The sequence below is a fragment of the Sciurus carolinensis genome, chromosome 16 (assembly GCF_902686445.1).
Source record: "Sciurus carolinensis chromosome 16, mSciCar1.2, whole genome shotgun sequence".
In the NCBI taxonomy this organism is placed as follows: Eukaryota; Metazoa; Chordata; class Mammalia; order Rodentia; family Sciuridae; genus Sciurus; species Sciurus carolinensis.
Genome location: NC_062228.1, coordinates 47,972,137 through 47,998,659, shown reverse-complemented (window position 1 = coordinate 47,998,659; position 26,523 = coordinate 47,972,137). Strand labels below are relative to the sequence as shown.

General features: G+C 37.0%; 1 protein-coding gene across 2 annotated transcripts; it reads left to right on the top strand.

The window, feature by feature from the left end:
- Positions 1–26,002, top strand: LOC124967190 (zinc finger protein 345). Of its 2 annotated transcripts, XM_047529292.1 has the most exons (4): positions 1–74; positions 916–990; positions 16,988–17,049; positions 23,082–26,002. In XM_047529292.1, the coding sequence occupies exon 4, from the start codon at positions 23,161–23,163 to the stop codon at positions 24,622–24,624; it is 1,464 nt and encodes a 487-aa protein (XP_047385248.1). In that variant the 5' UTR covers positions 1–74; positions 916–990; positions 16,988–17,049; positions 23,082–23,160; the 3' UTR covers positions 24,625–26,002. The 2 variants fall into 2 exon arrangements, with proteins under 2 accessions (XP_047385248.1, XP_047385246.1); XM_047529290.1 differs by lacking the exon at positions 16,988–17,049.
- Positions 26,003–26,523: the final 521 nt, after the last annotated feature.

Genomic DNA, 26,523 nt, shown 5'->3' with positions numbered 1-26,523 from the left:
TGACCGGTTTGGCAGACGACTTCAGGGCTTTGTGAGAGCTGGCTTCAGCTGTATCCGACTGGAGTGGAGCGAAGGTGAGTTGGCTGCGAGCCCGGAGTTTCTGAAGCCCTGGCCCGTGAGGCTTGTATGGGGGACGGGAAATCTGAGAAGGGGCGACTGTGAGGAGTGTGCGAATGATGCTTACTGGTCTTTATAGGGGGCGTGTGTCTGTGCGGTGGTGGACGGACCTGTGCGGAAGGGACAGGACTTGATTAGCCTTTATGATCGCGCGTGTGTGAGTGGAGTTTAATTGTGACCACTTGTTTAATTATGGTTAGCGCGTGCGAGGTTCCGTGAGCGCGTGTCGGCTTGGTAGATGTGTGTTTATGTCCGTTTCCCGAACTGCGTGCGTGGGTGTGTCGGAGGTTCTGAGATTTGTAGCTTTCCTCCGTGTGTATGTTTCTGATGTTGTTGGCGTAGGGTGCTGGTGAATTTGTTGGTGTCACTGTGTTCCCTAGGTGGATGGTATTGAAAGTACGAGGTTCCTGTGGACCCCGCTATGTGACGCTGTGTGTCTCCGTGGTATTTGAGATTGTGTGTGTGTGTGTGTGTGTGTGTGTGTTAGTGTGCGCGCGGCCGATTGCTTTTAGGTTTGGGTACCTCTGATGTGTGTCCCTTGGTGTGTGTATTTAACAGTGTGTCCTTATGGCCACTGTGTAAGTGGGGCGTCTTTATGTTTCTGTGACTCCAGCCAGAATTGTCAGTTCAGAGACAAATTCTGCCCAGAAGTGCAGTAACCTTGATTTTCTCTAATGCTCAAATTTCTCTGACCAAAGTGTATGCGGACCATCGGGACTGACCTAAACTGACCTCTGAAATGATCCATCTGACCCCCAGAAGACTCTGGTGTTTCCTGACTCCTTTTTCTTTCCCCAGCTCTGCCCTGCTTGGATAGAAGCTTCCAGAGAGGAATCACGAACCGCTGTTGAACGTCCACAAGGCACCTGAAAGGTAACGGATCATTTCCTGTTCTCTTGAGACTTCTTGCCCATTAGGTAACATGGTTCCTATAGTTTTCTCTTTGAAAAACTGGTGTCTCCATACTCCAACTTCTGTCCCCCATCACTTACATTTTCCGATTGTCAGTTGGTTTTAACTACTTTATCTTTTTTTAAAAAAATTTTTTTGGTAGTTGTAGGTGAACAGCATGCCTTTATTTTACATATATATATATATATTTTTTTTTTTTTTTCTTTTTTTTTTTTTGTGTGTGTGTGTGTGTGTGTTGCTAAGAATTGAAGTCCAGTGCCTCACATGTACTGGGCAAGCACTCTACCCCTATGCTGCAGCCCCAGCCCCTCTGCTGTATTTTTTAATAATGTTTTTCTATTATTATAAAAGCAAAACATGATTATTTGAAATATTTTCAAAAGTACAGATATCCCCAGTGAATTAAAATCAATGAGTTTTAATATGTCCTTGCCAGTACATTTTATGTGCATGTATAACATACAATTTTTTAAACTTTTCTTTGGTTTGGTTTTGTGTGTATGTGTATGTTTGCAGTGCCTCAGGTCCATGGCCTCATTCAATGTGAGGCAGGCCCTTACACACACACATACACACACACACACACACACACACACACTAAAGTTTTGAAAACTTGAATTTACACATTTACCTTGCAGCATATCCTGCATTTTTCACATGTAATCATATTCAACTAGTTTTCCACATGGCTTAATTTCAAAAACACTTTGAGGTACATAATACTTATCTGAATGCTTGTTTTATTTTCTCCCAAATTATGCACAGAAATGATATAAAATACCTGTGCGTGTAGTTTAACAATTAATTATAAAGACACATTCAAGTAATACTGAGGTAAAGAAATAGAAAACAGTCCTCACTGAAAAAGCCCCTCATTTACCCCATATACAATCATAAACAACATTGTGTTCTGATACTGATAATCACTATGATCATTTCTTTGCCTTTCATTAGAACTTTAGTACCTGTATGTGATGCCCTGTACCATATAGGTTTGTTTTTTATGGGGTTTTTAGATGTGTATAAGCAGAAAAGCTTAGTGTTTTTTTTTAATAAAAAATTAAAAAGAAACCACAGCTCATTTTAATACTGTTGTATATATACTATACCCTCTATAAGCATAGTATAATTGACTTATCCATTCTACATTTAGTAGACAAGTAAATTCTGATTTTTGACTCTCACAAGTAAGTGTGCCTTTGTGCTTCCCTTCTTGTAGCATATATACCTAGGATTAAATTGCTGATGCAAAGGATTGGTATATCTTCAATTTTATTAGGCAGTGCCAAAGTTTTCTCTCAAGATACTGTGCACCAGTTTATAGGGATTCCTTTTGCTCCATATGTATTCCAGCTGTTGGTATTGTCTTACTTTTCAGTTTTTCCCACATTGCAGTGTCTAATATTATCACATTATTTTATATTTCTTTCATTATTAGTGAAATTCAGTAGTGGTTCTTGGGCATTAGAACATCCTTTTTCTAAAATGCTCCTCCAAGTATTTTGTCAGTTTGTAACCTTTTATTTTCATCTGTTATTATGATTAAATTGTTCTTATTATCAGTAATAGTAGTAGTACTAGTAGTAGTAATTGAACCCCGGGCTGCTTTACCACCAAGCTACATCTCCAGCCCTTCTTACTTTATTTAGAAGTAGGGTCTAGCTAAGTTACCAAGGCTGGCCTTGAACTTGGGATTGTACCTCAGCCTTTTGAGTAGCTGGGAATTAAAGGTGTAAACCACCACTGTGCTCCACTTTGCCAGTTATTAATGGGGTTGTTTTTCTTTGATGTAAGAGTGTGTGTGTGTGTATGTGTATGTGTGTGTGTGTAAGTGTAAGAGAGAGAAAGAGACTCACATATGTGTATATGTTTTCAGTATATTAGCCTTTTGTCAGTTATATATGTGATGTTTTATCCTGCTTGGCTCAGGTTTTCACTATTTGTTGTTCTCTTTTGTTGAAGTTCTGGGTTTTGATATAATGAAGTCTTTTCCTGTGATTAGTCCTTTAGAAATTTTCTTCTACCTTGAAATAAGGAAAAGTTCATGTTCTCTTCTAAAAGCTTTCTAGTTTATTGCTTTAACATTTATTAGTTTCTGTAGGGAAGGACTCAATTTCCTCTTTCCCCCAATGTGGGAATTCAGTTGTAGCAGTATCATATATTTAAAAATGTATCTTTTCTGCACTGATATGAAGTGCCAATTTAGTAATAAATTAAGTGACTGTAAATATCTATGTCTATCTTTCAATTCTGTGGTCTGTCCCATTGGTCTGTTTGTCTCTCCTTGCAGTAATACCACACTACTCTATTGACTGTAATTTTATATTGGAATAAGTCCTCTCATCTTCTTTTTCCTCAGCAATAATATCTTAGCCATTTGTTTTCCCTTGCATTTCCATATAAATTCTTGAATTGTCTTGGTTCCACCAAACATCTCTTGGGATTTTGATTGAATTGCATTGTATGTATATGGAAGAATTCGATGGGTAGAAATTTGGGGATTCCTCCAGTAATATAAAGCTCTCAGTTGATGGGGTCTTCTAAATGTTTTTCAACAAGGTCATGCTTATTTTCTGTACATAGTTCTAGACAACTAAGTATCATTTTGTACAGATTTTGAATTGATTGTCAGGAATTTGAACACTTTAGATAATGATCAACATAGAAAATTTAGCCTGTGTTTTTTATAATAAGGAACTATGACAAGTTTCCCTTCTTTTCTTCTTTCTTTTATTACTCTTTCTCTTTCCTTCCTTCACCTTCAAGAAAAGCGTATTTGATAGAAAAACTGAAGTGACTATGTGCTAACTTGAACAGCTAGGTTATAAGAGAAAAGTTTTGAAAATTCACTTGCTAATGTCCCATAGAACATGAATTCCGTTTATATGCACCATGTTCTTTCCCAAGAACAATAGCTTCAGCTTATAGTTGAGCAGAACCAAGACATTCAGTTTTCCTTAATTCATTCTTGAACTCTAAAGTGTTGGATCTTTCAGACAACAAACAAGTTACTGGGATAAGATAAAACTGTGGGTAAAAGGTTTTTTTTTAAAAAATAGTTTTAGTTATAGATGGGCACAATACCTCTATTTTATTTTATTATTATTAGTTATTTTATTTATTTATTTTTGGTGATGCTGAGGACCAACCTTGTGCCTCACATGTGCTAGGCAGGCATTCTACCACTGAGCTACAGCTCTAGCCCAGTAAAAGCTCTTTATACATGTTATCCTGCCACTCCTCCTTTATTTTCCTTTTTTGAAGGTATTTAATTCTGTTAATTATGGTTTTATTTCACAGTTTCCCTGTGTTTGATTTTTGATATATTGGTCTCCTTTTAAATTCACTTCTAGGAAGTCTGTATTTCCATTTAGTTTTATAAGTAACATGAGAATTATAATTACACAGGAGTGTATTTTGTCTTGATCACTTTGATTAAATTTTAATTTTGATTAAATTTCAAACTTGCATAAGTTGTAAGACCTGGTATTCAGGATTCTTTTGTACCTTTTACTCATATTCACGATTGTTACATATTGGATTATTAGCATTAGCATTCCTGCATGCACTCTTATTCTTTGTATCTGTTTGTCCACACACACACACACACACACACACACACAAACACACAAACACACAAAACACAAGTTTTATCTGAACCATTTGAGAGTAAAGTGTAGACATTTTGCCCTTTACCACCTCAGTGTATAATTATTTAAGAACAAGAATATTCACTTACAGGGCTGGAGGTGTGGCTAAGTGGTCGAACATTTACCTAGCATATGTGAGGCACTGGGTTCGATCCTCAGCACCATACAAAAATAAATAAATAAAATAAAGGTATTGTGTCCATCTACAAGTAAAAAAAGAAAATTTAAATATTCACTTACATAACCACAGTTATCAAAATAAGAAACTATGATACTGTTATCTAACCCATAATTTATATTTAAATGTTTTTCACTCATCCATATAATGTCCTTTATAGCACATTATCCTACTCTCTCTCCTACACAATGTCCAAGATCCAGTCTGTGATCACATATTCAATTTACTTATCATGTCTCTCTAATCTTTAATTTGGAAGAGTTGCTCTCTCTTTCCTAGTCTTTCATGACCTTGACATTTTTGAAAGGGATAATCTGGTTATTTTGTAAAATTTCCCTTCATTTCAGTTCGTCCTGTGATTCTTCATACTTACATTCAGGTCATGAATTCTGTGGCAGGACTGTCACAAATGTGATGCTTTGTTCTCAGCACATCACATTAGAAGATACATGATGTTGGCTTCTTCCATTTTTGAGTATGTTAACTTTGATAATTGCTTAAGGTGGTAAATACCATAGTTCTTCACCGTAATATTAGTATTTGTTTTTATTTAGTAGGTGATATATGGGGAGATGCTTTGAAAATATAGAAATAACTTTTCACTAAACTTTCACCCACTGGTTTAACATCCATTTGTAACTATTGTCTGGATCTATTTTACTATGTTGTTTTCAAAATGGAAAGTTCTTTTTTTAATCTCTAATATTTAATCCATATTAACTCATTGACATTTTACTATAAAGAAGAGCTTTCACTTCTCCCCTACTTATTTATTAATTTGTTGATGTCAGTGTGAATTCATAGATTTTTATTCACTGGGTTGTAATCTGTTACAATTTATTTTCATATTCAAATTTTCCTAGGTTTGGTCAGTGGGAACTCATTGAGGCTTCTCTGTCTTTTTAATTTGTCTCCATGATTCTTTGAGTATTCCCTTACCTCCTGGCATGCCAAGATGTTCCAAGAAATACTACTGTCTTCCAGCTTGGAACGAACTTTTCCTCTAAAGAGCTATTTCCTTGCAATGAAGAATATTCAGAAACCAGGATGTAGGTAATAGGATTGTAGGATTCATTCTAGTCTTTACCTCTTCTACCTTTGTATCTCCCATCTCCAGGAGCTAAAATCCTGGCTGTGATTATCCTCATTATCTCTACTCATTATCTTTACCATTATTTTAAAATTTGTTAAATTCTAGAATATACAAAAATATAGTTTCAGAATGCTTATCCATATGTTAGTAAAAACCAAAATACTAATTTGAGCTCACTATTTATTTATACTTCTCTATGTCTTCAAACAAGGTATAAAACTGAGACTATGTTCAAATTTACTTGGATTCATTTTTTTCCCTAGGGTAGTTGTGATATTTGTTAGAAATACACTTGGGTTCCTTTGTTACCATTTGTGTTGTCTGACTTTATTTTTTATTTCTGTATTGTTGATTTGCTTGTATGATTATGTAAGACATTAAAAGTATTGTGAATGTTAAAACTACACAAAAAAGTACAGTTAAAGCAGTATCACTCTGCTCCTACAACCCTTGTTTTTGTGAGGTGTATGGAATGAATTGTTTCTGGAAATTCATATATTGAAGAATTAAACCCCAGTACTTCAGAATGTGACTATTTGAAAACAGACCCTTTAAAGAGGTGGTTACATTAAAATGAGACCACTGAGGTGAACCTTCATCTGATCTGATTGGTATCATTGTAAGAGAGGAAACTTGGACATACGAAGAGACATTAGGGATGCTCACATGCAGAGGAAAGACCATGTGAGCACACAGCAGGAAAGTGCCCATCTGGAAGCCAAGGAGAGAGACCTCAGAACCTAAACCTGCCAAAACTTTGATCTTGGACTTCTGCTTCCAGAAACTGTGAACACATTTCTTGTTTGGGCAATATAGTTTGTGGTATTTTGTTATGGCAGACCTAACAGGAAAAACTAATATAGTAAGTTATTTTCTCCTTGATCATAGTATGTGCTTGTCTCTGCCTTATGCTGAGATTGGACCCTTAGCATAGCAACAGAATGATTCTGGTGGATCTTGCAGAGAGTAAGCATACCTTTTCAAAGTTCTACTCTAAGTAATGTTATCATTGGGTTTCCAATCAGGGGAAACTATTCTCTCTTAGACATTGGATTGCAAAGTAATTTAGGGGTTTCAAGTGTCAGTTTCATCTGGATCCCAGCCAAATCCATATTTCAAGGTATCATTCAGTTTCCCAACCTTCATGTGAAAAATATGGTAAAATTGTGAATTTGATTGTCATTACAATTCAGCTATGAGGATAATTTTCATTTGAGTTTTCAGCAGTATCAGCCTGTATGACTATAGGAAATGAGAGTTTCATTTAGGATTTTCATACAAATTCTCTGGTCACCAAACTAACTTGAGAGTTAACAGATCTGAGTTTGTAATTTCTCTTTGTAAGTGCTCAAGTGGATACAAATGAAACTATCTCACACCATGGTCCTTGTAAAGTCATTATCACAGCCTTAACTGTCAAGTTTAGCACCCATTTGGTTCTCATGCCATTTCATTACAATCAACCATAGCTTGATTCATTGTAACATCACTGTATACCATGCATAACTACTATGTCCCAAATCCGACTGGCTTGGAACTCTGCATTGTACTCAAGCCAGATGTTAGTAAAAAGGATGGAACAGTGGAGTGCAGGAAAGATTCAAGGCATGTCTAAAGGGCATGACCAAACTAATTCCAGAATCCCATCTTTATAGGCCTGTTCCTGAGACCACTTTAAGTATTAATTTTTTTGTAGTTAATATCAAACACACAGAAATTGAACTTCAAAATTTAGTATTAAATTATTAACTATAATGGAACTGGAGTAGTAAAGTATTGGTTACAAAGAAAAAAAAAACCTCTAAGGCATGTAGAAATATCAGATATAAAGAACGGCTAATACTTCTAATGGCAGATACAGAGCCCCTGAGAAAGAGGCCCTCCTGGAGATAATATCCAGTCTGTTTTGGACAGAGCAGACATGTAGCTCCCTGAATGGCTGAGTAGTTACTATAGTAAAGGACTAGGACTAAGGTGAGGCCACTAAGACACCTAGGGTGCTAAACTTAAAGCACTCTCAAGTGTCAACTCTACACTTGCATGACCCTGAAAGTGAGTGCCTCCATCTTGGCACTCTGAGCCCTTCCTTTTAAGACACTCATTTTCAGGGTCATAAGTGTAGGGCTGGCATTTTAGAGTGAGTGCCTAGTTAAGTTTTGCACTGTACATGCCTTGCTTTGCCTGACATAAGTCCTGTCCATACTGTGGTCCTACTGGAAATATGCTTTCTAAAACTTGCCAGAAATTCACCCTCTAGGATAAAAAGAGATGTCCTACCAGAAGCATTTGCTGCAAAACCACCAGAAGTGGCTGGGTGCTGCTGCCACCATGAGTTCAAAGCAATGCAACATTGTTGGTACCTGAAAGCTCTCTGCCTGCTCAAACCAGTTAATCTCTTTCATTTCTCACTGAGGTCTAACTAGGAAGCTGACTTTTGTAAAAACCATTCCTGTTATTTTAAATTTTTTCATCAACTTTATATGACTTCTTTTTTAAAATTTGTTAATTTTATTCTAATTAGTTGTATATGACAGTAGAATGCACTTACACATTTGATAGATCATACATAAATAGAGTATAATCTCTCATTTTTCTGATCATACCTATTGTAGGATCACTTCAGTCATGCAGTCATATATGTACGTGAGGTAATAATGCCTGTTTCACTCTACTATGATCCCTTCCCCCACATCCCTTCCCCTTCCTTCACTCCCCTCTACCTAATCCAAAGTACCTATTCTTCCTTTTTTTTTATTCTTAGTAAGTACACATCAGTTTCATTTGGGAACAGGAAAAATGTGAACATTTCAGAATAATCTTGGTAAAATAATATGTGATATTGAAAATTTTTTTCATTATATTTTTTTGACAGTGATTTTTTTTACCTTTATTTTGTTTATTTATATTTATGTGGTGCTGAGGATTGAACCTAGTGCCTCACATCTGCCAGGCAAGCACTCTACCACTGAGCTACAACCCCAGCCCTGATAGTGATATTTAAAAAAATTTTTTTCATGCATGTATATAGGGTAATAATGTCTATCTCATTCTACTGGCCTTCCCATCCCCAATGCCCCACCCCTCCCTTCACTCCCCTCTGCACAATCCATAGTTCCTTCATTCTTCCCTACCCATTCCCCACTATGTATCAGCATCCACTTATCAGAGAAAACATTTGGTCTTTTGTTTTTGGGGGATTGGCTTATATCACTTAGCATGATATTCTCTAGTTCCATCCATTTACTGACTAATAATTTCATTCTTCTTTAAGGCTGAGTAATATTCCATTGTGTATATACCACATTTTCTTTATCCACTCATCTGTTGAAGGACATTTAGGTTAGTTCCATAGTTTAGCTACTGTGAGTTGAGCTGCTATAAACATTGGTGTGGCTGTGTTTATGTGACTTTTTAAAGAATATTTTAGTTTTGCCTGCTTTGAAACTTTATATAAATTGAATCATACTATCCTTTTGTTACCTTTAGTTTAATAGTTTTTAATTCATGTTGAGTAATTTAGATGTACCTTGTTCATTTTCACTGCCATGTTATTTCATTTCATAAACTTCATGACTATATATATATACACATGTATTAAAATTTGTTTTAGTTATAGATGGATACAGTACCTTTTTTTATTTTTATGTGGTATAAAGGATCAAGCCCAATGCCTCACACATGCTTGGTGAGTACTGTATTATTTAGCCACAACCACAGCCCTATATTTATGTATTTTATACAATATATTTTTCATTGATAATTAGGTTTCTAACTTTTTAGTTTTATGATATGAACATTCTAGGACACATTTTCTCCTAGCAGAGGAATTCCTGAGTCCACAGGAATATGCATGTTAACCTAGAAAATGCTAAACTCTTTCAAAGTGGTGGTACAAGTTTCTACTTCCAATGGTATATGTTTGCCCATTGTTCTACACCTTTACAAACATTTGGAGTCATTGACCTTTTTATCTATGTAGTACACTTAGTGACATCTCATTTTGGTTGTAATTTGCATTATCACAATTACCAATGACACTGAACATCTGTTCCTTTATCTTTTGGTTCCTTTTCTCTTCTTTTTTTTTTCTTTCAAATTTATTTATGATCAAGTCACATATGATATAATTAGCCATTTACAAATGTATAGACCAGTGGCATTTAGTGTATTTATAATATACAACAATCAGCTCTCTGGTTTTTAAAAAGTTTGCATCCGTCAATAAAAAAAAAAAACCCTATAACGATGTGAAGCACAAAACTTTTAACTTTAATGAATTCAAATTTATGTAATTTTTTTCATTGCTTTTGCTTTTGGTATCAGATCTCAGTCCATTGCCAAATCCTGGGTCATAAGATTGATAAATCCTTTTATTTTCTTGAGAAGAGTTTTGTGATTTAGTTCTTCTATTTAGGTTATGAATCCATTTTGAATTCATATAGGAGTCTGATTTCATTCTCTTGCATGTGTTTATCCAGGTATCCCAGCACCATTTGTAGAAGATTTTCTTCCCCATTGCGTAGATCTGTTATCCTTACTGGAAATCAATTAGGCATAGTTATTTGTGTTTATTTTTGGATCCATCATTTTATTATTTTGTTGGTCTATATGTCTATCTTTATGGCAGCCTTACTGTTTTGATTACCATAGCTTTATGGAAGTGAGTTTTAAAATTAAGACTTTTAAAAAAATATCATGTTGCTATTTGGAATCCCGCATCTATGCAAATATTGCCTTTTGCGTATCTCCAAAGGCCATTGAAAATTTGATAGAGATTCCATTGAATCTGTAGATCACTTTGGGAGCACTTCCATATTAACAGTATTAAGTCTTCCAATCTTGTGAACATGGAATGTTATTCTATTTAAACCCCAACTTGTATATTGCATTTCATTTCTGGCACTAACCATTCAAAGTTAGGGTGTCACATTCTACAGGATTAATAGTTCACATGGTTGCATTATTACCTAATAAATCCACCTCTACTTAGATCAACTGACTACAAACTCAGTGGGTCTCAATGACTGCTTTCCTCATCTTTAGTGATTTATTACAATGCCTCACAGAATTCTGAAAAGCACTATACTTCAATTTACAGTTTTATGATAAAGATTCAAATCAGGATTAACCAAATGAAGAGACACCTATAAAGCAAGGTGTGGAAAGGATCTAAACACAGCTTCCATGCCCTTTCCTTGTGAAGTTAGGCATGTCTTCCTTTCACCACATCAGTAGGTCCACAGAGTGCCACTAGTTTTTATTGGAAGTTCATTACGTAGGCATGAGTGGCCACATAATTTAACTCAGACTCCAGCCTCACCCTGTTCCACAGAGATTGGGCTGGCTTAAAGTCTTTCTGATGACTAACCCTAATTCTGACGTTACCTAGGGAGTTTTCCTGATTATAGACGTAAGTGTGATCTAGGAACAAGGACACTGTTATCATGGGGGAAATTCCAAGGATTGTGGAAACTCTGTATGAGGAACAAGCTCTAGGAACTTCAGACAAAGACCTGACACATTATTATACATCAGATGTCTTCCTATTTATTCTTTTCCATGGTTTAATTTTTTATTACTGATCTGAGAAATCTCTATTTTTTTAGATGTTATTTCTTGGATGTTTAGTTTATATTTTACAAATACCTTTTAACTTTTGGTGGCTGGTTTTATTTTATTATAGCTGAACTATAAATTATGATTACATTGTTGTACAACATTGTTTTCTGTGCAGTTAATATTACTTTTTTATAAGAAGAAAGGGAGAGTGATGCCTGGTTGTTCATAAATCACTAGTTTATATTCAAAGTGCATGAAAATCTTTTCCCAATGTTGTCAATTGCCTGTGTTGAGAAACATTCCTCCTACAATTGCTTTTCTCTGACAACTGCATATGCAATATTCTTCTAAAATTTGCCTTTAAAAAAATCAGTACTCCTCAAGCATGGTGGTGCGTGCCTGTAATTCCAGTGGCTCAGGAGACTGAGGCAGGAGGATCACGAGTTCAAAGCCGTCTTCCGCAATTTAGTGAGGCCCTAAGCAACTCACTGAGACCCTGCTCTAAATAAAATACAAAAAAAGACTGGATATGTGACTCAGTAATTGAGTGCCCCTGGGTTCAATCCCCAGTACAAAAAAATAAAATAAAATTCAGTACTCTGCTTCTGTGTTGTTTTATTTATTTCTTGGATTCTATGCCTTCCTATTTCTTGGTTTATGCCCTCTAATTGATAGAGGTAGCAAGTAAAAAAGGATGAATATGAACTGAATTGAATGGGTTCCAGAATATCTTTTTACAACTGTTATGTGCTTTTACAACTGTTATGATTCTTTGACAGGACATGGAATTCTATATTGAAAGTATCTTTCCTTGGCTTTTAAAAAAAATAGTTGTAGATGGACACACTACTTTTATTTTATTTGTTTTTTTGTGATGCTAAGGATCAAACCCAGTGCCTGACACCAGAGGCAATTGATTCACCACTGAGCTACAACCTCAACCCCCCTCAGACTTTTTATAAAAATCTTTATTTGTTCTTTTAGTTATACATGACAATAGAATATATTTTTGACGTATTTTACATACATGGAGTATAACTTCCCATTTCTGTGGTTGTACATGATGTGGAGTTACACTGGTTGTGTATTCATATATGAACATAGGAAAGTTATATCTGATACATTCTACTCTCTTTCCCATTCCCATGTCCCCTTCCCCCTCCCAATCTGGTGAACCTCTCTCCCTCCCCCCACCTGTTGTGAGTTAGCATCCGCATATCAGAGAGAACCTTTGGTTTTTTGGAATTGGCTTATTTCCCTTAGTATGATAGTCTCCAGTTCCATCCATTTACCAGCAAATGCCATAATTTCATTCTTCTTTATGACTGAGAATATTCCATTGTATATTTATATACCACATTTTCTTTATCCATTCATCTTTCGAAGGTCATCTAGGTACCATAGCTTAGCTATTGTGAAATGAGCTGCTATAAACATTGATGTAGCTGCATCACTATAGTATACTGATTTTAAGCCCTCTGGGTATATGCTGGGGCAAATTGTGGTTCTATTCCAAATTTTCTGAGGAATTTCCATACTGCTTTCCAGAGTGGTTGCACCAGTTTGCAGTCCCACCAGCAGTATATGAGTGTACCTTTTCCCCCACATCCTCGCCAACATTTACTGTTGCTTATATTCTTGATTATTACCATTCTGACAGGAGTGAGATGAAATCTCACTGTTTTAATTTGCATTTCTCTAATTGCTAGAGATATTGAATGTTTTTTCATATTTGTTGACTGATTACAATTCTTCTGTGAAGTGTCTGTTCAGTTCCTTTGCCCATTTATTGATTGGGTTATTTTTTTTCTTGGTGTTAAGTTTTTTGAGTTCTTTATATATCCTGGAGATTAATGCTGTATATGAGTTGCAGGTGGCAAAGATTTTCTCTCTTTCTGTAGGCTCTCTTCATGTTCTTGTTTGTTTCCTTTGCTGTGAAGTTTTTCAGTTTGTACTGATTCTTGATTTTATTTCTTGCACATTAGGAATTCAATTCCTAAAACAATGTGATGAAGATTTGGGCCTATTTTTTCTTCTGTTAGGTGCAGGGTCTCTGTCTAATGCTTTTGTGCAGGTGTTCCCTCAGGCTTTTCAAGTTACAAATCTGTCTTACAGAGTTTTTTTTTTTTTTCTTCAGGGTTCTAAAGCCATTTTCATTCCCTGTAGGGTCTTTTCTTTGTCCCCTGTGACATAAAACCTAATGAAAATATTTTTAAAATACTTTTTTAGATGTTGATGAACATTTATTTTATTCATTTATTTATATGTGGTACTGAGAATCAAACCCAATGCCTCACACAAGCTAGGCAAGGGCTCTGCCACTGAGCCACAGCCCCAGCAGCTGAAAATATATCTTAATGTGAATAATTTCTATTCTTTGTGCTAGGTGCCAAGTAGACCCATTAAATTCAGGGATTCATATTCTTAGCTTCTGGGAATTTTTCTTAAATGCTGCTTTTTGGAACAATCTTTATTTTGTTTTCTTTGAAAATTTTCAAGATGAAGTAAAATTGAAAGAACATTCCAGTGAATGCCACATACCCTTGTTCATTTGGGCCACTACAATAAAAAAACATAAACTAGGGAGCTTATAAACAGAAATTTATTTCTACAGTTCTGGAGGCTAGGACATTTCTGATAACAATGCCAGCAGTATTTAGTATGTGGTGAAGCCTTGCTTTCTTTGTCAAAATAAAAAATTAAAAGGGCTAGAGATGTAGGGGAAAAAAACCCTAAATGACCTATGAAAATGAGTATTAACTCACTGATATCATCTCAAATACTTCATGTTCATATATCTTCATATATCTCCCCAAATATCTTCTTTTAAAGCTTTGTGTGTGTGTGTGTGTGTGTGTGTGTGTGTATTATTATTTGTTTTACTCAGTTATTTGATCTACAGTCCAAATTCATATATTGCTTTTAGTTGTTGAGTTTCCTTAGTCTCTTTTAAAACTAGACTGGACTCTCTTTTTTGGGGTTGGGGGGAGTTCAGGACAATTGTTTCACAGGATGTCCCACATCTTGATTTGTCTGCTGGCTTTCTCATGAATAGAAGGCTCAGATGCTGGTTTAATTTTTTTGGCAAGTGTATCACATAGGCGATTTATTCTATTACATCAGAAAGCACATAACCTCATGTTCTACAAGTGATGCCAATTTTATTACTTATGGTAATGGTGGTGTGTGCCAATATCTTTCCATTATAAAGGTATATAAATTCCTTTTATGATCCGTAGATTGATACTATGAGATCAAGTGAGTATCCTTTTTTCCAACAGCATCCACTTTCTGGTTTTAGAAGCCATTTACAATCCTTGCCTGAATTATTTGCTGGTGATTTCAAACTGGTAATTTTCAGATTCCTTCATTCTTTTAGCATCTGCTTCATATTTGGTAATGTTTTAAATTACTTTTAAAAATGATCCTAGGCCGAGTCAGGGATGGTGGAGTACACTTGTAATCCTAGTGACTCAGGAAGCTGAGACAGGAGGATCACAAGTCCACAGCTAGCCTTAGAAACTTAGCAAGACCCTGTGTCAATATTAAAAATAAAAGGGTTGGGGATGTAGCTCAGAGGTAGAGCACTTGCCTTCCATGCCTGGGACCCTAAGTTCAATCCCCAGCACTGCAAAAATAAAAATAAATAATTTCCTCTTATTTTTAGGAGAAATTTCTTTGTCTTTTAATGATTTTTTTGATTCCCACTTTATATTTCCATTTTCTAAGAACACATTTTTTGTGCTTAATATTCCTTTTTTTTCCTTCTTTTTTTTTTAAGTGGTGCTGAGGATTGAACCCAGGGCCTTGTGCATGCAAGGCACGCAGTCTACCAACTGAGCTATAGACCCAGTCCAATATTCCTTTCATGTTTTCCTACTCTTGTATCACCTGAAATAGCTTCTCACATCCCTGTGTGGATATTAATGGTGGTTTCTAAAGTTTCTTTTCTTTCCTTATGTAGTCCCCCTTCTGTGAGTTCCTTGATTTTTTTTGTTCAATTTTCTTTTTTCTTTTTCTTTTTCTTTCTTTTATTTTTATTTTTATTTTTTTTTATTGCGGTACTGGAGATCGAACTCAGGGCCTTGTGCTTACAAGGCAAGCACTCTACTAGCTGAGCTATCTCCCCAGCCCCTCAATTTTCTTAATGTCATAGGTTTTCCTCAAATATCTGATGATATTTGCCTGTTTTTTTGTTTTGTTTTTCTTGGGGCTTGGGAAGTATATATTTAATGTGTATAATCTGTTTCACTTGTGGCAACACCTAAAATCTACTCAGCAAAAATCCAAAATACAATATTATAACTGTAGTCCTCATGTTGTACATTACATCTCTAGAGTTATTCATCTTATGTGTAACTGTATTTGTTGACTTACATCTTCCTATTCCTCTTCCCACAATTCCTGGTAAACCAGTTTTATTCTATATTTCTGTTTTCCGCTGTTTGTTTTTTAAATATTTTTAGTTGTAGATGAACGATACTGCCACTTATTTTTTCACGTGGTGCTGAGAATTGAACCCAGTGCCCCACACATGCTAGGCAAGTGCTCCACCACTGAGCCACAACCTCAGCCCCTGTGTATTCTGTTTTTTAAAATTTTAAAATACACATCTAAGTGAGATTATGCAGTGTTTTTCATTGCTGGCTTATTTTATGTAGCATGTTTTTCAGGTTTGTCCATGTTGTAGCAGCAAATGATGTGATCACTTCCATTTTCAAGGTCTCTATATTCTGTACACACATAATACATATAGTACTAATGTATTTTTCTAATATATGTATATATATGGAATCTTCTTTTTTCATTCATCAATTTATGGACCCTTAGGTTTCTATATCTTGACTGGTGTGAATAATGTATTGGGATGTATTGGGAGTGCAAATATATGTATTTTAGAGTGGGTGCTAAGAAGTTGATGTAACTTTTTATACGTTGAGTGGTAGATTTTCATAGATACTTAGTGTCCCCATTTCTTAAGACTTTCTGGGCTTCTGTGTCATAAATTATCCCCTTCTTATTTTTCCTTACCTTGATTTAATTTTTACCTTCCTTAAGTTTGTTAAGTTAGTCATTATTTATCTTTATGCTTTCTAGTTTCAGGTCTTTTGTGCATAATTTCCTCTTTAATTCTTTTTTTTTAATAAGCCAATTTTGATTTATTAGTCCAGAAACAAATACTCAAGGAAGCAGATGGCATGTCACAGCATGCAGAGAACAACAGACCCAGCATTGTCTCTGTCTCCTGACACTCAACCCCACGCACCCACAACCTCCACAAGGCTATCAGACTAGAAAGAGAAAGGTCTGGGGCACTGGGTCAGAAGGGACCACGGAGATGGAAGTCATGGATAGTCCAGGAGATATCTGGAGAGCCAGGTCCTGGAGGGCCCATCAGACACTGTGTGCATGTGAGAGGGAGGGAGGAGAAGGGGAGAATATGAAGGTGTGTCTTAAATAAATTCTCTTTTTAATTAGCACAGGGAAGGAGAGGAGTCTACCTCTGGCCAGAGGGCATTGAAAACCATGATGGCCCTTAGGTGAGCTCAACTTCCTCTACTCCATTCTGGCAAAACACTGTCAGCTCTTAGCTCTGACAACTGTCCCAGGGGCTAGGACTCGAGGAGAGGTCAGGGGTAGAGCCAGCAGTCTTCTGTAAGTTGGGAAGCGTCTCACGAAAAGGAAGGTGGGCTTCGGGTATATGGAACTCAATGTCACAGTCATCCTGCTTGCTCCCATGGTGGAGCAGCCTGCAGTTTAACCTGTGTGAGCCCAGGTTAGCCAACAAAGGTATCCATGCTGCGGGGAAGATGCCCCCAACCCCCTGTGCCAGCAGGGGTCCTGTGCCAGCTGTTGCTCAATGAGCAAGTCAACAAACCCCAGCTAGACTGGGAGAGGTACTACCCTGCAGGACCAAGTGCTGAACCAAAGAAAGGAAGCCAGACTCGCTGCCCAAGGAACCCCAACAGGCCTTCAACAGAGGGAAGTTGTTGTGAACTCTTCCGGCGTGACCTCCAGTTCAGGTGATTCTGACTTTGAGGCTGCCTGGATGAAACATGAAGACTCTCAGAGGAATTCAGAGTCGCTCCCCTGCCAAAAGCACACTCTGTCAAAGTGCAATTGATATTTGCAAGCTCAAGACCCTTCTCTGAGAGCAGCTCAGAATGGTAGCCCTCGTGTTCCCAACTGCTGCTTTCCAGGGGGCAGCCAGTTCCACTCTAGGCACCTCTGGTGTGGCACCCATGAGGATGTTCTTTTCATTCTAGAAGGTGTGGAGTTCTCCAGCCTGCTGGGACGTGGCACCACGTACCTTACCCTGGCAGCACAGAGGGTCTTCTTTGACGCCACTAGTGTATGGGCTCTGGCTATCCTGGTGACCAACACAAGGACTTGAGCATTCTCTCTTCCAGACACAGGTACATGGCCTGGTCCCCAGCAGGAAACTTTTTCATATAGGACTAGGCAGTAAGGCAGGTTTACCAGGGGATGGAAATGTGTCTAGACTTTAAAAGGATTTTTAAAGGAAGACAACTTTTCTCATTTTATACTCACATTTTTCCAGAAGAGTAAAAACAGGGCTTACGTTTTTACAAGTAGAAAGGAGTAACACACATTAAGACCACAGACGTGCCTCTGGAGGGCTTGGAAACAGCGACCTTGATGTGTTCTCTACTTCTTCCAAATGGCAAATGGAACATCTCCTTGGAGTATCTCTCACCTTGTTCCAGCACCTACTGTATCCCAGGAAAGCTGAACGTGGCACCCTGGTTTCCTCTTTCTGGTGACCCAGGTCCTGAGACATCAGTGACTTGGCCAGGTAGCAGAGGAGAGGGAGGCACATATACTCCAGAAGCAGGGTCTCCATTCTCTGTGAAGAGCCATGCAGAAGGAAGAACAGATCCTTGTCCCCAGGTCTCCTCCTGTCCCTGCCCCAAATCTCCTCCAGGTGGTCATTGCCTGAAAGCCCGTGAGCAACACGGCTCCAACAGCCAGCCTCTTCCTGATTATTCTGTTTGATAGGGAAGCTCTGCTGGCACATGCAGTTTTAGAAATTTCATAAGCTTGGGAATGAAGACTTGGACATCAGTTCCAGCAGACCCCATCTAGAATTGCTCCTGAACAATTCTGGTCTGGATGGGAAGCTCAGGAGGAGGTTTTCAAGAGGTGCTGGCAGGAATATAGGAGCTGGGCTCCTTACTTACAGTTTTTTTGACTTAAGACTCTACTCTTCAGGCACTGGTATTCCGTGGACTTCATGAGAGGCAAGATCTGCTTCTGGCCCTAGATATAACCATGAGCCATCCTGCTGTCAAGCACAGACCCACCTGACTCTTCCTCCACAGCAAATTCCACATCAGAGTTCACCAAGTGGACAAACCTCCACCCACAAATCCTTACATTCAAAATAAACCCATCCAAGTAGTTCCCCCACTGGGTGCCCCTCAGGGTCTGAAAACCCTCATGTTCCAATACCACATCTCCTGAAGTTGACTGGACCTGCGATGCTGGTGGCTGGGTGTTTTTGTAAACGGCAGAGTTTTCTCTTGCCACAATTCTCCTGTTGTCGTCAAAAGCAATTACATGTTTCAGATGATGGAAAGCACTGTCATGAAAACTGGCACAGCAGCCAAGGAGACAGATGTATTAAATCACAGGACTCCTAAGAACTCCCACTCACGTTGGGGCTCGACAGAGATGGGCATTGTGATAGACCTTTCTCCAACATCCTCCTGTTCACACTTCATGCACAAGCCTGGTTCTGATGAGCTGCTAAATTCTCTGCTGGTGCTGGAATAGCTCCGTCTGCGCACTGCGGCGGGTGGCTCACTCTTGCGGGCGGATTCCTGGTTCAGCGGGGTCTCCCTGGAGCCGGCGGCCGCGTCCGCGCCGCTGCTGCCTGGCTTGCTGGCGGCGGGGTCGGGGGCTGCCGGAGCTGACTCCATGTTTTTTCCCCTTTAATTCTCTTTGACTTGGTTGATTTGTTCTTTTTTTTGTAATGACTATAGTAATCAGTTTATTTATACAGATTAATCATTCTTGAACATACAAGCTCCAGATGAGAAATTGGGTCTTTAAGTATACACAAGTATTTCCATCAAATGAATTTTCACATGCAAATAGACCTAAGCAGTTAAAAACATAAGAAAAATAAGAGCTATTAGCTATGTGTTAACTGAGAAACCACATACAAACCAAAGAATATGGAGAAAGGTGCTGAAAGGATGAAGGTTGAAAGGATAGGGAGATGTAAAAGAAGTTAGGAACTTTTTTATTTATTGTAAACAAATGGGGTACTACTTGTTTCTCTGTACATGAAGTAGAGGCATACCATTTGTGTAATCACACATTTACATAGGGTAATGGTGTTTGATTCATTCTATTATTTTTTTCCTTCCCCTCACCCCTCTTTTCCCTCTATACAGTCCCTCATTCCTCCATTCTTGCCTCCCTCCCACCCTCCATTATGTATCATCATCTGTTTATCGGTGAGATCATTTGTCATTTGGTTTTTTTGAGATTGGCTTATCTCACTTAGCATGATATTCTCCAATTTCGTCCATTTGCCTGCAAATGCCATAATTTTATTATTCTTTATGGCTAATATATATTGCATATATATACCACAGTTTCTTTATCCATTCATCTAGGTTGGTTCCACAATCTGGCTATTGTGAATTGAGCAGCTATGAATGTTGATGTGGCTGCATCACTGTAGTATGCTGATTTTAAGTCCTTTGGATATAGGCCAAGGAGTGGGATAGCTGGGTCAAATGGTTCCATTCCAAGTTTTCTAAGGAATCTCCGCACTGCTTTCCAGAGTGGCTGCACTAATTTGCAGCCCACCAGCAATGTATGAGTGTACCTTTTTCCCCACATCCTCGCCAACACCTATTGTTGCTTGTATTCTTGATAATTAATTGCCATTCTAATTGGGGTGAGATGGAATCTTAGTGTAGTTTTGATTTACATTTCTCTTATTACTAGAGATGTTGAACATTTTTTCATATATCCGTTGATAGCTTGTAGATCTTCTGTGAGGTGTCTGTTTCCTTAGCCCATTTGTTGATTGGGTTATTTGTATTCTTGGTGTAGAGTTTTTTGAGTTCTTTATATATTCTGGAAATTAGTGCTCTATCTGAAGTATGAGTGGCAAAAATTTTCTCCCACTCTGTAGGCTCTCTCTTCACATTGCTGCTAATATCCTTTGCTGAGAGAAAGCTTTTTAGTTTGACTCTATCCCAGTTATTGATTCTTGCTTTTATTTTTTGTGCTACAGGAGTCATGTTAAGGAAGTCTGATCCTAAGCTGACATGTTGAAGATTTGGACTTACATTTTTAGGAACATTTTAAAAAATATCTTTCAGTGAAGTTTTCGAAAGTAGAGGAATAAGTACATGTGATCTACCTACTCTTTCTCAGAGAAAACATGTCCTTTTTCTACTGAAATCTTATTTTTAGAGATTTATTTTAAATGATAAATTTTGAAAATGATTTAATTAGCCATTTAATAAATTTTGCATGTGCCAGGGTTTAAACAGACATTCTTGCCTTAATGAACCTTACATCTATTATAAGACATACATACATTAAGGAAACTTTCAAATAGGAAAATTTCAATTGTAGGGTACAAATGTGTAATTATCCATTACCAAAACAAAACTCAAAGAAAGATGTGGGAGGAAAGTGGGGGAGGACGCAGAGAAGTAGTGGCAGGGTGTGCATATTTAAGATATTTCAGGAAATATCTTAAGATATGCCATTCAACCGAGACCTGTATGATGACTAGAACTTGCAAGGCCATGAGAGGATGGGAGAAACATTTTAGACAGATGAAATCATGGTGGGGTGGGCTTCTACATTTTCATACATTTGTAGAACTGAGACCAATGTAGCTATAGCTTATTGTTGGGAGGAGGATGATGTCGGGTTGAAGATGCAGGCAGGAGGACCCAGAATTTCTAAGACCAGGTTAAGGAGTGTGGGTGTTATCCTAAGGACAGTGGGAAACCATTGAAACATTTTGAACTGAATAGTTCCAGGCTAATATTCATTCTGGCTGCTAAGAGTGGAAAACTGAAAATGTAACCAGCTAGATAAAATGATGTTTTAGAGTCCAAGTTAAAGATGATTTTGGATAGGATTAGCCATGGATACTTGATTTAAAGAACAGTTAGTTTCAAGACATATTTAATCCTGGTCTTAATAAGCTTGGTGTATGAGTATGAGCATTGTAGGAAAAAATCAGTTTTGGAATGTTTTCATCTTTTGGAGCTTGAGATTTTTACTAATGTCTTTAATTCTGTTTCCTTTTCTAGTCTCTATTGTTATGACAAGTAAATCTTACAAAATAATAGTTACCAAACACTATGCATTTTCTTTAAATTTTTTTTAGTTGTAGATAGACACCTTTATTTTATTTATTCATTTTTTAATGTGGTGCTGAGAATCAAACCCATTGCCTCACACATGCTAGCCAAGCACTGTACCACTGAGCCACAACCCCAGCCCCACTATGTATTTTCTTTTTGGAAGTACATAAGTACATTATATGTGACTTCAAAACATTCAATAATCATCAGAGTTGGGGTTCAGAATATTCACCTGTTTTCTTCTATGCAATCTTCTAATAGTATCACAGTAACTCTTACGTTGTCTTTCCTTCTCTTTAACTTTAAAGTTAGATTCTCAGTTACTCTGCTGTACCTTTGCTCTGTCCTCTCTTTTGTTCTCCAAAGGTTAACTTCGAAAATTGCCTAGACAAACACTGCTTTCATCAGATTGCATAAACAAACCACATTCTAACCACAGAGGAAACTTCCTCCTCTTCTGCTTATTCCATTTTCATTCTGCACATTACTCATGTTTTCATCTGGCATCTGGTACATCTGGAATACCCTTCTCTTCTATTTCCATCAGTTTATTTGAAAATTATGTTTGTTACTGGACCATCTATCCCTGATTTTTTCTTTTTAGTACTAGGAATTGAACCCAGGGACACTTAACCACATCAACCCTTTTAAATATTTTATTTAGAGACAGTGTCTCACTAAGTTGCTTAGGGCCTCACTAAGTTGCTGAAGGTGACCTTGAACTCATAATCCTCCTGCCTCAGCCTCCCAAGCCACTGGGAGGTATGCTCTACTCCATCCGACTTATCCCTGATTTCCCCCCATGTGTATTTATTTAATGCTGCAAACAACGCAAAGAAATATGTATGATAATTACTCTATAATTTATAAGTATATATTCTGACACTAGATTCAACCTCCAAAAACAATAGTAGGATGGGGATAGTACATCTGTATATTCATCAAGCTCCTCAAATCTGCAGGGAATTTTTATCTCTATTTTATCCACTATTTAGGACCAACTCAATTAATTTGTTTTCCTAAATACTTCCTTTACCTTCCAATGTGACACTTTCTCATTCTGCTTTCCTGATACATCTCACATTACCCAATCATATTTGAGAACTGCATAAGTTACTCAATTAAGTCTTTCATATTTACTGTAAGTTTCATTTCTCCCAAAACATAAAAAAGTGAATGTTTGCTTTTATATTTTCTTTCAGACTGTGAATCAAGGTTGAGAACAAGAAATTATTTCTGAAAAAGGATATGTATGGAATAGAATCATCCTGATGGGAGATAATGGAAAGACTTACAAAATACAGCATTGAGTGTTCAAGTTTCAGAGGTGATTGGGAATATAAAAGCCAGTTTGAGAGAAAACAGGGATCTCAGGAAGGACATTTCAGTCATATGATTTTTACTCCTGAAGAAATGCCCACTTTCAGTAACCAACATCAGACCATTCACACTGATGAGAAACTCCTTGAATGTAAGGAATGTGGGAAGGATTTTAGTTTTGTGTCAGTCCTTATACGACATCAGCGAATTCACACTGGTGAAAAACCTTACGAGTGTAAAGAGTGTGGCAAGGCCTTTGGTAGTGGTGCTAACCTTGCATATCATCAAAGAATTCACACTGGTGAGAAGCCTTATGAGTGTAAGGAATGTGGGAAGGCCTTTGGTAGTGGCTCAAACCTTACTCATCACCAGAGAATTCATACTGGTGAGAAACCATATGAATGTAAGGAGTGTGGGAAAGCGTTTAGTTTTGGATCAGGCCTTATTCGACATCAAATAATTCACAGTGGTGAAAAGCCTTATGAGTGTAAAGAATGTGGGAAGGCCTTTAGTTTCGAATCAGCCCTTACTCGACATCACAGAATTCATACAGGTGAGAAACCTTATGAATGTAAGGATTGTGGGAAAGCCTTTGGCAGTGGTTCAAACCTTACTCAGCATCAGAGGATCCACACTGGGGAGAAGCCTTATGAATGTAAAGCATGTGGAATGGCATTTAGTAGTGGTTCTGCACTCACACGGCATCAGAGGATTCATACAGGTGAGAAACCATACATATGTAATGAATGTGGGAAGGCCTTTAGTTTTGGATCAGCCCTTACTCGACATCAAAGAATTCACACTGGTGAGAAACCTTATGTATGTAAGGAATGTGGGAAGGCTTTTAACAGTGGCTCTGATCTCACTCAACACCAGAGAATTCACACTGGTGAGAAACCCTATGAGTGTAAGGAATGTGAGAAAGCCTTTAGAAGTGGTTCAAAACTTATTCAGCATCAAAGAATGCACACGGGGGAGAAACCCTATGAATGTAAGGAATGTGGCAAAGCCTTCAGTAGTGGTTCAGACCTTACTCAACATCAGCGAATTCATACTGGTGAGAAACCATACGAATGCAAGGCATGTGGGAAGGCTTTTGGTAGTGGCTCAAAACTTATTCAACACCAGCTAATTCATACTGGCGAAAAACCCTATGAATGTAAAGAATGTGGAAAGTCCTTTGGTAGTGGCTCAGCTCTTAATCGACACCAGAGAATACACACTGGTGAGAAACCTTATGTATGTAAGGAATGTGGGAAGGCTTTTCGTAGTGGCTTCAGTCTTTGTCAACATCAGAGAATTCACTCTGGTGAGAAGCCTTATAGATATAAGAAATATGGGAAGGCTTTGGGGAAGGGCTCAGAGTTCCAGCAACATGAGAAAAGTCATAATGGTGAGAAGTTCTGTGAATTAGGAATTTTATGAATTGAAGGCTGGGGATGTGGCTCAGTGGTGGAGCACTTACCAAGCATGTGCGAAGTCCTGGCTTCAATCCCCAGCACAAAAGAAATTCTATGAACTGAAACGAAGTGATAAAGGAAGGAAATTCAACACATGACAAAATTCATACTGGTAAACATCTCTACAAATGTGTAAGCCACAGATGCCTCACATATACTTCATGGATTAGTCAGCCTAAGAGAATCATATGGGGGGGGATAATCACTGGATAAAATAAGTATTTGAAGATCTTTATCTATATTCATTCTTTATAACTTACAAAAAAGTCATACTTGTGAATGTTAAAAAAATTTTTAAACATTGTATTTTGCCATTATTTTAAATGTTAAATAATTCACTTTTGGTTTAACCATATTACTTTAAAAACTAAATGTGATTATGCTACATAATAGCCAACCTTTAATATTCTTTGTAAGTATATTGTTAATACTTTATTGTTTTTTTTAAGTATTAACTTGTCTTTATCAAACTCCTAGTTTGTCAAATATTGAAATTTTTGCCATTATAAACATTTACCTGGATGATTCCTTTTGAATGTGTCTGCATATTTGTTTATCATTCATTTCAGAGATAATGTGTGGATCTCTTCTGCTTATAAAAGATTATACACCTCTTTGTATAAAGAGTTTTACTTCTCTTTGACCATCATTCCTGACCTCAGTTCTTCCCTGATGTCAGTCAACTTATTCACTTTTTTATCTGTCCATATATGATATACACATATTTGCTTAGATGGGCATGATTAGAGTACTTCAGAGACTTGTTGTATGGATTCTGTAATTGTGCCTAACACATAATAAATATTTGGTTAATATTAGCAATAATAATTGTTACTATCTTCTCAAGCATCATTATTGTTTGTGTAAAAGCTTTTGACCATGTACCATACATTAAGCAACAACAAATACATCATAATGGACAAAGATGTTCATGTAAATTAATACAGGAGAGTTTGATCACCATTTATTCCTTTTTGAATAAGAATAATTCACCCTGAAGAAAAATATGAGATTGTAAAGTGTGAGAGGGCAAATGTAACAAAATCAATACTATGATGGAAATAAAAATAAAACTATGGTAGTCCCTCCATAAAAAATCTGAATACTAATCTGCATCATTCTTTAGATTCATCAATTTTAGAATATGAAAGAGATTAGGAGTAAAGACACTAATCATAAAATCCAAGAAGTTGGAAAAAGAATAACAAAAACTCGAAGGATAATGTAAAAGTAAAGAGAGAATAATGTATAACAAAGAAAAAAATAAATAGATTAATAATCACAACCTGCTTCTTTTGGGGAAAAAAACCAAGAATATAATTGCAGATAATATAAAAGTATGCCAGGTGCAATGGCACATGTCTATAATCCCAGCAACTTGGGAGGCAGAGGCAGGAAGATCGCAAATTCAATGTCAGCCTCAGCAGTTTACCCAGACCCTAAACAACTTAGTGGGTAAAGAAAAAGGGGGTGGGGGTCTAGAGATGTAACTCATTGGTTAAGCAACCCTGGGTTCAATCTCTGCTACAAAAAAAAAGGAAATATAAATATATATATATATATATATATAAGTATATATATACAGCAGTATGTATGATATATACTATTAATAGGTTATATACTATTAGTTTCTTACTAACAGTATATATATTATGTATATGTACTAATAGTATATATTATGTATTCTGGGAAATGAAATTAGATGAAAAACAATGTGAATGAGGTACATGGTTCCAGGTTTAGAGATATTATAGGTTATATACTATTACATGTAACTTTTTTAAAAAAATGTATTTTTAGTTGTAGGTGGACACAATACCTTTGTTTTATTTATTTATTTTTATGTGGTACTGAGGATTGAACC